The sequence below is a fragment of the Manacus candei genome, unplaced genomic scaffold (assembly GCF_025592945.1).
Source record: "Manacus candei isolate 608988 ecotype Guabito, Panama unplaced genomic scaffold, ASM2559294v1 h1tg000008l, whole genome shotgun sequence".
NCBI lineage: Eukaryota > Metazoa > Chordata > Aves > Passeriformes > Pipridae > Manacus > Manacus candei.
Genome location: NW_026138056.1, coordinates 28,844,149 through 28,859,169, shown reverse-complemented (window position 1 = coordinate 28,859,169; position 15,021 = coordinate 28,844,149). Strand labels below are relative to the sequence as shown.

Here is a 15,021-nt window from a genome sequence, read left to right as displayed (position 1 = left end):
TGAAAAGAGGAATTTGTTTCTATTCATCCAAGTCTCATCTCACCAGTAAATTTAAAAACCCTATTCTTTGAAAATAACAACTAAGCGGCTCACTCCCAGCTACCAGCAGAAGACAGTGGATGGTCCTCATATCAGGTCTGGTGTACTTGAATAAGGCTGAAATTATATCACCTACCCCTACGTTATGTCATTTAAGACAATATCGCATTTCACTACAAAAATTTGTGCATCACAAAAGGTTTTATTAGCATATTTGCTTTATTGTTAACAAGTGGCAAATTAGCATTAGGTGCTGATTTACATTTATTAATTAAAACAGAACTGACACTTTAAAATAAACAAAATGTACTGAATAAAATGCAAACAAACCCAGGAATTCTGGCAAAAAACCCCCCCCCGGACGGTCGCATACACAAATATTTAATGCACTGAGGGGTAAGGCAAACATAATAAATGCAACGCTGACAAAATGAATCACCTCAAACACATGAATGAACACATTGTTTAAAAACATGGAACATCAATAAATAAACTTACAAAGATAAACATATTAAGTGTCATATGAGGGATGAACACCAAGAATTAAAGCAATCATATAAAGTAGGTGTTGTAACAGTCATAGCATATTCAGCACTCTACAAATCCCACCCAAATCCATTCATGGTTCTGCCAGAAAGCCAAACAGAAACAAAGAACTATGGTAAACCATGCACTCCTATTTAGAACTTAGGTTCAATATTCAGCTATATTAAACTGAATATTTGATTTGCTGACTCAAAGTATTATGTTCAAATTGGGGAAATGTGATTTCCCTACTGATTATTTTTGTGAAGAAAAAGCACTAATTAAGAGGAAGTTTGAAGAAGCTGTTTTCTGGCAAGATGAAGTGGAATGGGCCTAAATAGGATCCTCCAGAAATGTGCATTCTGGAATGACATAACACCAAAAAACCAAACCCAAAACAAAACAAAAACCGAACTAACGTGCAAGAGTAATCTCTTATACTGTGAATACTGCAAAGAACATATCAACCAAGTAACTACTGAATACAGTTAACAGAGTCTTTTACCTAGCACTTCTTCCAACAACACAATTAGGTCACTCAAATCTTAGTCAGCAAGTTGGAAAAAAGCCCCAACCAAACCAACCAGCAGCAAAATGATCACAAGTTGGAATAAGCTGTACTTCAAAGGCAATAAAAACTATTTTCACCAGAGTCACTAAAACCAATTTTACCAAAGATAAAAATTCTACCCTGTCATACAACCCATATAATTATTCATAGCTTAGTCAAACTGGATAGAATTAAAGTTGCAAAAAGTGCTCTTAGAAATCACAAATTTGTCAGCCAAGATTAAAAAACACTCATAACGGATTTGTTCTCTGCCCATATACAAAGTCTATGTGATGGAAACCAGCACTTTTTGTGAGCTTTGCAATACATAGAGAATACCACTTAATTTTATATCTAGACTAATTACATAGCCTACATTAGTGTGCACTGACACATACCTTGTTTATTAGCATTTAAATACTGCCATCATTCTTCCTTCCACTGATTTGGTAAGCACGCATCATGAAACCACTCTCTTTGCACACGCTCTCAGCTGTGGTGGTGAACTCGGAGTTAGTAGTCTCTTGCAGATGACAGAGAATCTCCATGACACAAAAACTGGGTCAGGTCTTAAAATTTGGAGTTACCATCCTGAAAACCTGCGGGATGCGTGTCTGCACTTGAGCAGCTGCTGCTCTGGCACTGTGAGAGAGGCTCCACGCTGGAGCACCATGGAGAGCTTCCCCCGCCGCACTACCCTCCCATCCGGGGAACCCTCGGGTGGAGTTTTCCCATTCGCTCCGGGGAGCTGAAGGACTCCTGGGGAGTTCAAGGGCTCCTCGAGTCTCTTCGGCGAATTTGAAAAATTCTGCCTAAATGTTCATTTCATAGTTACAACCTGAAATGGCAGTGAAGCACCTCCCCGTGCCCACTTCCCTGCATTGCTGTGTGAGACTGATGGCATTATCATCCATATTATCACATACTTTAATTGCTGTATATTTAGGGATTCCAGTTCTGAAACTACCTAGGGTGTGAGTATCATGCATAAATATAAATCTGTGTAGGACACATCATATAGAGATTAAGTCTTATGCTGTTTTTACTACTGAAGCTACTATTTTTCGTAACTCCATTGCACTTCTATCAGCATAGTTCCAATGATCCTGCATTCCTGGCACAGAGAGGTCCCTTGCATAAGAGATAATCACAAAAGTACAATGAGAATGCAAACTCCCTCAGGCCGAACCTCAAAAACAGCCTTTTCCTCATTTCTTTAAATGGAATTTTACCTTTTTTTTTTCCTTCAATGAATGGAAGAACCTTAGTAAGCACATTAGGAAGATATAATGGCAGACAGTAAAAGAAAAGTCTGCCATAAGGTCAGACAATGGTATAGGAATCATTAAAAGAATCACATCAATAAATTTCACTACAAAATAGACAGTGCATAGTTCATGTTTTTTCCTCCCATGGAAACCAAGGCATAAAGGTGTGGGGAAACCTAGGGTAAGAGGATTTGGACTCAGATCACTAATAAATTAAATTTGGGAACTCTTGACATGTGTAATATACTAAAGATTCAAAATTCAAAGTCCAACTCCCTTAACATTTCTTTTTCTTTAAATATAACAAATTTGTTCCCCACATTCACTTCTGCAGGGGTATTATGAAAACAAATCTGCTGTTTTCTACAAACATTTCACCGAGATGGAATTACAATAATCTGTGCTGATAACTTGTGTAATACAGGCTAGGGTCTGTAACATCAGTGACTTCAGAAATCTATGCCATTCAGTAACAAAACCACTTGATAAACAGGAAACATACTGGGCCTCTGACAGTCACTCTACAGTAGCCAACTGCACAGTCAAATATAATTTCATCGTCTGCTCATATTTACTGTAGATTCAAACACACACACCCCCATTATCCAATGTTACTGTCAACAGTCAATTATGCTTCATAGACCTTTTTAAGGTCAAATTAAACTATCAGTTTTAAAAATCATTTTTTCAGTTTAGGTTAATCTCCTGTGTAGTCCTTGTGATAAATCATAGAAGTGTAAATGAAGTAAATGATGTGCTACTCCAGTAATTTACTAAATGCTGCACTGAAAGCAAAGAATTACACAAACAACTCAAAAGGCAAAAAATACACTAACTGTATGGGGATTGATTTGAAACTGGGAAACCTGCCACCTACAATTCAAAAGAGAAACAATGTGTTTTTTCTACAGTCATATTACTCCTGGAAAAGCTGAAAGGCATTAGTGCCGTATTAAACATTCCCTTTGTAGAAAGTGGTAAAACGCATTTTCCAGTGGAATCAACTGAAAATTCACCAAGTCAGAGTAGATTCACTAAATGATCAAATCTATTCTGGACTGGTATCTTTGCTGATGGACTCGGCTTGCAATAGTTCAGTCTGCAGATCTCTGTGGCCCAAGTCCAGGGCAACTTTTCCGAAGCAAGCTTTTCTATGCAAAGGAATGCAGAATTCCAGTTCTTCCAAGTCCAGATATGAATATGTCACAATAGAGATCCCAGAATCTAAACTACTTAGAAAATAAATTGGCCTAGTCAGTTCTAACTATCATTACAAGTCATCCATCTTACCATGCTCAACAGCCATCTTACACCAATTATAATAACACTACACTGAATTAAGGATAATTTCTAAAAATAATTTTGTATAAAAAGTGTAAGACAATCATTTAACTAATTCTAAAATATTGATAGTTTGCGGCCTGCAATGTGACTACATCAAGACTCTTAAATCTCTCATCCTCCAAGACTGGTATGTGCTTTGAAGATATTTTTCTTCAATAATGTTTTCTTCTAAATTGGCCCCATTGATAACAATCACAGTTTTTGAGAATGCAAACAATGACCATAATACTATCATGGAACACTACATTCTATTTTTCATAAGCTACAAAGAAATTACATGAATTGATGTTAATGGTGTTTGTGAGCTGAAAGTATTCATTTCTAACAAAATGTGATGGTTTGAAACTCCCAAGAAGACTCCACACAAAAAGAGTGTATTTACTGCAGGAAAGGCACAGTTGAGTTGCTTCAGATTGTTCTTTTACGCATTATGAAGACGGTGCCAAGTACTTCAAAGCAAAACTTCACAAAACAAAATAGTACATTAAGATACAAAGTAAATGATTCAGCTTGTGAACCCAACAACTTTCAGAGTCTGACCCTTCTTCCACAAGAATTAATGTGAAGTCTGTTACTGATTTCAAGAGGTTGCTGTTCAGAGCCCAAGAATACATAAAATTGCAGTAAAACCCATGTCAGGTATTGACACATAAAGCTATGAAGCACAGCTACTCCACTATGCACTCATATGTAAGCTGTGCTATTTTCACAGGAATAAGAATAAAAATAGTCACTATTTACATCAAGTTTTACTGCTATAATAACATACATTTTTATGGAACAATTTTTTTTTGGTATTGGATACATCAAGAAGGCTGTTTTCAAAATAACAGTTCAACATTTAGGTAGGATAAACATAGACTTCATCTTTCCTTCAGGAAATGAGGGAAGAGAAAAAAAATGAGCAGTACCTTTGGAAACAAGACAAAGACATGAAGCACGACACTTTTAGATATGCTAGTCATAGTGGAGCACAGGAGGAGGAAGACAAGTATTTCTGAACAAAAGGAACTTAAAAAAATGAAGATATTTGCCCTTATAAATAGATAAAAATATTAACATGTTCTTCTTGAAAAACAGAACATGAAAAGCCAAATCTTGCCTTTCTTCTTACATGCAAAGAAAATTCTCAGGTAGTCTTTTCACGTTGATTCTTTAAAAAGTCCTAGGAAGTAACTGGAAAGTCCAATTAGGATATTACTGTTAGAGAGTTTAAAGATCCAGACTTTTGACACTATTAATTTGGAATTTATAAGGAGTTGCTCATGTTGTTTTCACTTAGAACACAGCATCTAAGTTACTGTCACAGATGAAGGAAACACCTCCACAGAGAAACTTCTGAAGCCCAAGTTCTTCATGGCTAGTTCTCTATGGGTAAGTATTACCCTGCATATGTGATTTAAAAAAATCCTTTGTCTAGTTGGCTTTACAAAAAAAATGACATTGAACTACTTCTGCTACCTAGATTACTTAACACATCTTTACCTTAATTTTAAAGATTTCCAACAGAGAGTAAAGAGTATTTCCTTGAATGGCACAGTCTTAGTAGCTACTATTTTTATATACAGTATATATATTCATTTATAAATAAAACTGTGTAACCAGAAGATTGCACTCAGAAAATTACAAAATGATGTTTAGACATGTTTGCAGCATGAAGTCAAACTGGTTGGAGTGTTCTAGCTTTCCATGCAACAGTACATAGCAGATGCTTCCAATTTCTCATTTTCTTTTTGCTTTTAAGGATATGTTCACACAACCATTCTTCGAATTCCACACTCACAGCAAAACTTTGCCCACTCCACTGGATACTTTGTTCCACATTCATGGCAGAACTTTGATAAGTGTACAGGTGAAATTCTTTCGCTGCTTTTTGAACTTCCTCCATTGACTGAGGATGCACAGTCTCCACTGTCACATCCAATTTTACCGTCAGACCTGAAAATTCCCAGATAAAGAACATTCTCTGTAAGTCAGTTCAGTATAACTTGATGTGAAATTATTCTAACCTCTGCAGTTATTGTTGCTGTAATTTTCATGCATACACTTCCTATTTACAGTGGTATACCTTACAACTCTACCCTGGCTCCCCTATGGATCTCCAGATACCCACCTTTCCTGCAAGAAAATGAAAAATCTCAAAGTTCTAGGAGCAGGATCAAATATTTGATTCGCTAGTTAGATTAAATGCAGTGCTTTAAAACTTAAAATTTAGCTTGTAAAAAAAAATAAAAAGGCTAAAACAGCAATACAATTTTCATCCTACCCTTTGAAAGGGCAGGCAACAGACAATTTGTGTGCTTAGCATGGAGATTTCATTCAATTTCTACTGAGAGAATATGTGCCTATTTTTTCAACAGCTCCTAAGAGGTTTTTGACAATTTCTAACACGGTCTTCTGTGCACATGTGAGACAGCTGATGACAAAGGTGTGCTGGTGTGCTGTGTGATGATAAATATACAAAACATATTGAGTAACTTAAACATGCCAAATAACATTGACCATGAGTTATCTATTTGCTGCAGAGAACAATATTTTCCCCAACTTCTTTTGTAGTAAGTAATCTCCTTTAATGAAGGTTCTATTGATGACAAAATCCACAAAGTTAAAAGCTACCTTAAGTAAGCGTCTGAATTGCTAGTTTTTCTTTTGTTTGCTAAAGCACCCGTGCTCATGGTTCTTGCCACACTAGGAGGGGTTGATGTCCGGGCTTTTGCTGAGCCTCTAAAATAGAATAAATATCTGGTGATTTATATACACAAACAGAAATCCATACAAGAATATGCATTTACAAATAATACACATTAAAAAAAGGTTAAACAATCTACACATTAATTAATGGTATGAAAAGTAACTCATTTCCTACCAAGAGCAGACAAGAACTTTGGCATGAACTTGCGTGATTTGAACTGATATGACTTGAATCTTACAACGACAAGCTAAAGGGAACAGCAAGTCCTTTCCTGTCCATGTGTTTCACTTGCTAACCCACCAAAATACAGGTAGACCCTGCACTAGGGTTTGTTTAGTACATTTTAATGTCTATCTTGACAAATTACAAAACAATTTTTAGAACCGGCAGGCTTTCACAGAAATAGACTGCAGGTCTTAATAGTTTAAGATCTGCAGAAAGGATACCATATTCTCAAGACTTTGTGACCAATATGAAGTAAGTCACAAGACTTTTTTCTTCATACCCACAGACTTTATTTAGGATGCATGCTTCTTAGATAATGCTGTAGATCCTCTTTCTTCAAAGCATAATTATATTGGAAATATAAATAGGAGGAGAGAAAAAAAAGTGTATCCAGCTGGGCATTAGGGCCTCATTTTTAACAGCCTGTCACAGTGTTCCTAAAGCTAGTTTCACATAGTTGCAAAAGCTGTTTTTCTCAAGACTCGTGAGTTTTATGAGAAGCCAGTATACAACAAATAGCACATCCCAAACATAGAGAACATCTCACAGCTTGCTTTGATGAGTAGAGAAACATCAGAATCCCCTGAAAAATCTGAGTGGCACTAAGAAAAATAAATAGGAAGGGGCATTGTTTTAGCATTAGTGACCGAGGACAGAAGTTTTCATCGTTGCTCAAAAGAATTACCATTCACTGGAATTTCTTCTTCTTTGGCAAGTGTTCAGTTACTATGACATCTTGTGCATGACCCACCAAGTTTTTCTGTTCTCATTCTTGAACAACTATGCATAAATGAAATTTAGGTGGGACTGGCTCATGTACATTAAAAAAAAATTAAAACAAGACTCCAATAAAAAAGTTTAGCCATCAAGAGCTCATTCAGCAACAAAAACCCAAAAGTGAATTTTTTTTTCCCTTCCATTCAGATGAACCTAACTGTTCCTTTCAGAATTATAAACAACCTGGTCTTGGTTTGGTTTTCAAACCATATATAAGGAAATGCATTCAACTCCAGTAACTTCAAATGCATCACTGACACAGCTGAGGAACATGTAATAACTCCTGAATTATAGACATGTTGCATAAAACATTTCATGAGCATAGGCTAACGATGGCTTTTCAGCTCCTTCCATCACTTAAACTAGTGGTGAAATGATCAAATGATTAAGCACAAAGGTGGAAATCAGAACTAAATTTAAGATTAAATAAAGTGAAATAATACCTAACTATTCACGTTTAACAAGAATGGCTTTGACACGGAACAGGTAGAGTGGAATGATCAAAGATTCTTGCTCACTGGGCAGAATACTAACCTTCTCCATTACTTTTCCTGCCTGCCCTCTTATTTAACAAGGAGATCCTAAGGATGGATTTACTTGAAAAAAAATACTGTGGAGACTGAAAAGCACTATGTCAGTTATATCAGAATTAAAACTTACTAAAAGTTATGTCTTTCAGAAGTTACAGAATTCCAGGATAAAAGTCTAAATGTAACCTAAATTACACTGCTACAAGTATGCACAACAGTACAGATGCTAAATACTCTATCTTTGTTATTTCCTCCATCTCATTTTACAATGAGGAGAGACCTTTGCTTATAATTGAGTAAAATTCATTAGAGTTCAATAGTGGAAAGAACATATCAGACTGTTACTTTACCTGCTAAGGAAGCCAGAAAAGCATTTAAAGAAAAAAATCAGCTGTACACACAGAAACAGTATGGATCATCATGGATCAGGGATGGTCAGACAATAACACAAAGAATAGAATTGTGTCTCAATTTCTGTTCAGGCAGCTCGAAGTAGTTTAAAACAAATTTTCCAAAAATATTACTGACTCAGTTTTCTCTGTATTTTCACCTTGGGACTAACATAATCCTTTTTCAAAACTAACAGCAATAATTTCTTAAACTGAAGTCTTTTCAGGGTGTACTTTGAATCAATTGGCTTTGAACATCATGTTAGGAGTCCTAGATATCTGAAATAAATTGACACGAAAAACAGGCCACTATTCTTTCCCGTATTTTAACTGTTCAGTTTTCTAAGGTATGTACCATATACCCTCATCCCACTAGGTACTCTGAAAATTAATCTGATGCTTTAATACTAGGTGTACATTAGAGAAATTTCAGAGAAATTAGTGTCTTAAAAACATTATTTGTATTGCGTCTAGTGCAGCATTCAGTGACTGAACAAGGGAGGGGTGGGAAGAAATCAAAATTCTGAAAAGCCACATTCAAAGTGCACTGTCCAGCCTGTCTACTAAGGGAGGCAAAGTCCCATGAACAGATAAAACATCATTCATTAAAGGTTTAACAGGACATCTTCATTCCAAAATGTTTAAACATAGCTTTCTGCATAATTTCTGCAGTCTTTTTTCACTAGTTTTCTAAATATACAGAAAAGAAACCAAAATATATTTTCAGACTAGAAACTTTAATATGAGTCTTGTAATTAACTGCAATAATTCTCATTGACTGCAATGAACAGCAACCTCACCTGCTTGAACAGGAAGGCTGGACCAGATGGTCCATTGTGGTCTCTTCCAATCTTACCTGCTCTTTGATTCTGTGATTTCTGCCTTTTTTGATGAGTAAATCAATACAAGTAGCAGGCTGCCACTGTCTACATCTTTATTCAGCTCAAATCTGGACACATAATTAGCATCAGGTTTCATGTGTATTTGGTGAAAAACCTTGAAATTGCATCCTTAAGTAGCAATCTGATCTCTAGAGAGAGATCTTCCAATGAATTCAGATATTCTTGATTATTTCAACTTTTGCCACAACAGCTTAGGTCTCTTTCGATCTGTCCCATCTCTGTTATCTACCTACTCACTTGTTTTTTTCTGTTTGGTTGGATTTTTTGTTTTGATTTTGAAAAACTATATAAATCCCTACTCTAAGTTGTATCACATGAAGTATTAATACAGCCTGACAGCAGAGGAGGCTGTGTACCACAACCACCTGGAACTCCTAAAATCTGGACATACCATTAAAGACGTGTATTATCGACTTTCAATTTTAAAAGAAATAAGACTGAAGGTGACTTCCGTTCCTAAAGCAGCTCATGTCGTGCATCTTATGGAATTACCACTGCTTGCAAAATAAAAATCTGAAAGAAATGTGTAAAAAAGCTTGTCTTCTTCTATGCATGCATTCACAATTTGGTTGAATGTTATCATAAAATACTGATATATAAAGCTTGCTTCCTAGACAGGGTGTTTTCAGATATTCTTGACAGCTGTCACCGTAACACCCACAACAGCTCATGGTTCTGTGCAAAGTCATAAATAAATTTCTCATGATTAATGGCATGCATCCCAAAGTCCAGGAACCTCTGCCATCCACACTGCTATGCTGAGTTTAAGAATCACTAGGAACTATCCACATTTGTTGAATGTTGTTGCCATACAACACACTGAATCATCTCCCACAAGGAAGGCAGATTTAACTCACCAACTCAGTGGATATTTCAGTAAGAACAAGAGGGGTGTTATGAAGAACAGAGCAAGTGCCTATAAAGAAATTTTCTCAAGAAAAATCAAATCACCACTGTACGGACTGGGGATATTGTAAGCAATTGCAGTAACTTGTTAAGTCAAATTTTCAACATCTTAATAATGTATTACAAAATGAAAAACTGACCTGATTTTTGGTGGTTCACAGAATTTTTAACTCTAAACAAATATGCAAAACAACAAATAAAGAAAGAAAATTGTTTGTCTAGAAAGAGCTTCCCCTCCTTTCACCGCTTTTTTGCTTCTTCATATAGAAACCCAAGTTCAAATGTTTTGTCCCTGTCTCAAAGATATTACAGCTCTGGTTACAGCATTAAGAGATTCAGACACATTTCTACTCTTTAAAGCTTTCCATTCCATGTATGTGCCATATAATTCATTACTAATTTCTCTTTTGCAATAAGCTTTAAGGTATAGTGTATGAAAAACCAGCCTATTTGAATTTGGCATCTTGCAAATTGTATCAAAGGCTTAACTACAAGTATATAGTATCTATTTCCTTTTTAAAAGATCAGAATAACTGGAATACCCTTCCTTCCAAACTCAGATCTTATAAAGACTTCTGAATATTCAAAAGTCTTTATATGAGATAACTTGGACTTAACAAAAGACTTTACCTTTCATTACAAAGTCTGCCTTCCGCATGTTTTTGGACCAGATGTAGGAGAGAGATAAACATTTGACCTTAAGGGAATAAAATTACTAAAATAGTACAGTTATCAGGCTTAAATGTTTACTTCAGCTTTATATCATGCAAATCAGTTTGATCTCAGATTTAGAAAGACAGAAGTTTATCACTCTTAAGCCATAACCTATCAGTGACAGAAGAAATCAAATCTGAGGAAAAGGTGCATCCTTCCTGTCCCACTATGAAGCTGTTTACCTCTCACTGATACTAATTATATCATCTACTCGTCTCCCACAGCACTTATATTGAAGACATGCTCATGTCTGTCAAGGGCACACTTTTCAGCTTAAAAGGAATATTTGTGCAAAACAGATAAACCATATTGATTTGTAGTACTTACTTCTTTATAGACAAGAACTCATTTGATCTTTTGTTGTTACTTTCTGGTTTTGTAACAGTGTCATAAAACCTTTGTACATCTCTTCCAGTTTGCAGTGGTGGGCCTAACTTGTCCATCTTACTACTAAATGAGTACTCATAAGGAGATTGCTAAATTGCTATTCAAGTTATCACAGAAGAAAATAAAGTACTCACAGTTAAATACCTATATTACCAAAGAAATCCCATTGACTTAAAAAAGAATGTATAAAACAGACTTTAATTATCCAGCAAACAAAAGGGTTTTTCTTGCTTTCATAGGATTTCATAGACTTATGTCTGGATTAGGTATTCTCACAATCTGCACAATGTAGGCACATTTGGTCTCCTTTAAGAATAACTTTCATGTCATACATTGCATCTAGAAAAGGGGGCTCATAATTACACGTAAGTTTAAAACATTAGAAAGTAATAGATATGTAAGTACAAGACTTATTAACCTTAAATTAGCAAGGAGTAAATTTTTTTCCTTTTTCAATTCTTTTTTTGTTCTGTAAAGGCTGAACAGAGGCAAGCCTGAAAGAAACCCAACTTTGTTTTAATAACAAAAAAACCTATGCACAAGAGACAGTACTATATGCACAGGCTATACTTTAATACTTTTTTTAACTATTATGGATCACATTTCCAAACCAAAAAGAATAAATCAAAAGTAAAATTTTGAAACCATTGGAAAAAAAAAGCAACCAACCAAATAATAAAAAAACCCCATCCCTCATTCATATCATCATAAGGAAAACTGTAGCTTTTCAGAAATCATAACTTATATTAGAAAAATTATATCTTCAAGTAAAGTTCTGCATTTTTATAATCTTAAATCATTAAGTAAAAGTTACAAAAATCCCATTATACCACCATTCCTACCTCAATAATGTAACCAAAGTTTCTTCTCAAAAAAAGCCTGGTAACTTAGCCTTAACTGGAAAACTATAACACTTAAAGAGTATTTTTATTTATTTTTCTGAGATTAAAGAACTATAAGGAAACAAACCAAGCAAAACTGATGGACATGTATCAGAGGCTGAAGCTTAATTCTTCTGTTTCTCATCCCTAAAGGGAAGTCATAAGGAAAAAACAAGTAAAAACAACAAAACACACTCTCACACCCCAAGAAATAATTTCTTAAAATTATTGTGCAGTTTTCTGACTCTTGTCATACAACCCTAATAAACTACAATGCCAGGAAAATTACAAAAGAGCTAATTGCTGTCAAGGAAGCATATTATTTTCAATATAGCTTCTAATACATACTAAAAAAAAAAAAACAACAAACAAAACCCCACACAACAGCTGTTGTGTATCTGTGACACCCAAATCATACTACTTTTCATACTCCTCATAATAAAGGGTACAGAACCTATAGAGCTTCCAATATAATTTAGTTTTTGGGAAGTTTCTGGTATAAATCTTGCAATCCACATCACGGATCTTACGCTTCAAAGGATATGTCCCCATAAGGAACAAAAATTCAACAGTGCTAAGTGATATTCATTCTAAAGTCAGCAAGGAACACCGGGATTTTAGTCTTGACAATTTAGCCCCAATAATGCAGGCGGCAAGATAACCTCCCCTAGAGTTTCTCTTTTCACTCCTCTTCCCAAACAGATGTTCTAGTTCAAACTAATTAACTCAGGAAATGCTTAATCAATTCCTGTTTGACTCAATAAATACTCTTTACATACTTCCCAAGGAACTGAGAAACAATATTGAGGTCCTTGACACTGCAAGACTCATACTGCAACCTAACGTGATTTTCTTAGTTATTTTTGAACCCTTAAAATATTATCAGCATAATCTGTGAACATCAGGCACCTACAGAGTAGAATAACAAAGAAATAATGTAGAAGCAGTCATAATATTGTCAAAATGAAGACCTACAGTATTTTTTCAAACTTAGACAGCCCTTTCACGTTCTAATGAAAAAAATACAATCGTAAGAATCTTCTGAAAAGCAACCCAAGACAGCTCCTTACTTTTCTTCATTTCATTGAACAAAGTTCTGTAAGCTACAGTCTTAATGAAAGGAACAAGCTATTTTTAAAAGATAATGTTTTTAAAGGCTACAAATGTGGTATGCAAAATACGTTAAGTGGAATTTAAAATTTCCTGGTACTGGTTTAGTGTGCCATTCATACTGTATTTCAGCTGTAAGACAGTACTGGATGTACCACTAGCAGGCATGATTCCTGGGAAGCGTAACTTTGATCAGCTTAACACTAAATAATACAATTTATCCCCAAAATAAAATATAAATCACAAATTAATTTCTACAGGTTCATTTGCCTATTAAAAAATATCATATAATTTTCCAAGTCTCAGTTAAAAAAAGAAACCAAACAAAACCGCTCATAAATGAAACATGCACAGAAAATTAATCTGTACAAGCAGAAGATCCCTGGCTGGCCACAAATAGTGGGGTCAAGCTCTGCTAGGCAAAACAGTTTGCATGTGGGTGCAGAGTTTGCCTGTTTGCCTAACCTTCAGATTACAAAGAACCTAGCCCATTTTTTCTCCCGAAGATCTGATTACTTCTGCCAGCTTACTAGAATTGCCCTACCCCTCAAGAAATGTAGAACAGTGTTAACCTCTACACTATTACAAAATGCATATCAAACTTGGGTTCATAACATGATTCACTATCAAACGATAAGCCTAGTGACAATTTATGTAGAATTAATTTTCTTTTTCTCAGTTCTTCAATATCAAAAAGATGAAAACCTATTTTCACTCAAGTGACTGAAGGTTTTCCTACAGTCACATGCTACTCTTGCACTCTTACTTGATTCTCTAGGACTCAGAGATGATGCCCTTATGCTGCACTTTCATTCATACTGGAATAACTGGCTGTGTTCTTACTCTGTCCAGGCAGAAAAAGAAAACACTCACAGCAGAACTCAGCTGGCACATTCTGATCTACACATACAAAGTAAGCCTCACTGACACTAACCTAGTTTATACTGATGTTGCTGTGGTGTGCTCTCTCAGTAGTCCTTTACTCAGGGAGCAGAAGGGGAGAATTCAAATTAAAAAAACGAAACCACATGGTAAATATGACTTAAAATAAGGCAGTTCATAAAATTTGGTTGCATTTCTGCTCGAACAAAATAAAAATTTATACAAGGATATTGTGTTTGAACTTTATATGAGATGAAGTTCAAGACTCTTTCCTTTACAGAACTAAACACCTTGCACACAGCCCGTTTCAGCCTCGACCTTTAAAACCACGGCACAAGCAGCTCCCTGTGCCTGTCACGGGTGTGTCCAGCAGCATTCCAAGAGCACCACCTGAAGGGCGAGAGGGGAACTGCAGCCCACATATGTCCCTGCCCTCTAGCTGTGGGATCATCCTGCCCCTTGTCCATCCATCACAGAGAACAGGGACCACAACTCCACAGAAAGCAGCAGTGTCTAAATAAATTTCCCCCTCCAACACACATATAGTTCCTCCTTGATACTGCACAATATAATTGCAATTCCACTATTCAGCCTCTTTGCCAAATACAGAATTAAAACAATCCAGGCAAAAATGGAAGGTTCCACATTTAAGTAATGGATTTTAAAAACACCAAAATGTACAGTTTCCCTTAGTGCAAACTGCAGGAGCCTGTTTTTCACAACAAGACCTTGAATTTAACCTGGTCAAAAAAATGTGTGGAGACTCTTAAATGTTTGTCAAGGAAAAAAGAGACAGTGACTGCTTAACATTCCATTTAAAGGATTGCCCTTAAGACAATCCATGTGTAACATTGCTCAGTAAATCATTTCACTGACAACTCAGAAGGAACTTAAGCCACT

General features: G+C 35.6%; 1 protein-coding gene across 6 annotated transcripts in view; it reads right to left on the bottom strand.

The window, feature by feature from the left end:
- The window catches only part of ZC2HC1A (zinc finger C2HC-type containing 1A), a 67,433-nt gene that overhangs the window by 32,274 nt on the left and 20,138 nt on the right, over positions 1 to 15,021 (bottom strand). For 4 of the 6 annotated variants that reach the window (XR_007900294.1, XR_007900297.1, XM_051770491.1 and 1 more), the window contains exons 8-9: positions 6,343 to 6,450; positions 5,539 to 5,664 (exon numbers count right to left, since the gene is read on the bottom strand). Coding sequence is in view for 4 of the 6 variants with exons in the window: in XM_051770491.1 (XP_051626451.1) it covers positions 5,539 to 5,664; positions 6,343 to 6,450 (234 nt within the window). In the remaining 2 variants the exon portion in view is untranslated. Of the gene's footprint in view, positions 1 to 232; positions 5,665 to 6,342; positions 6,451 to 11,188; positions 11,312 to 15,021 lie in introns of those variants that run through there. The other 2 variants (XM_051770527.1, XM_051770505.1) reach the window with 2 other exon arrangements.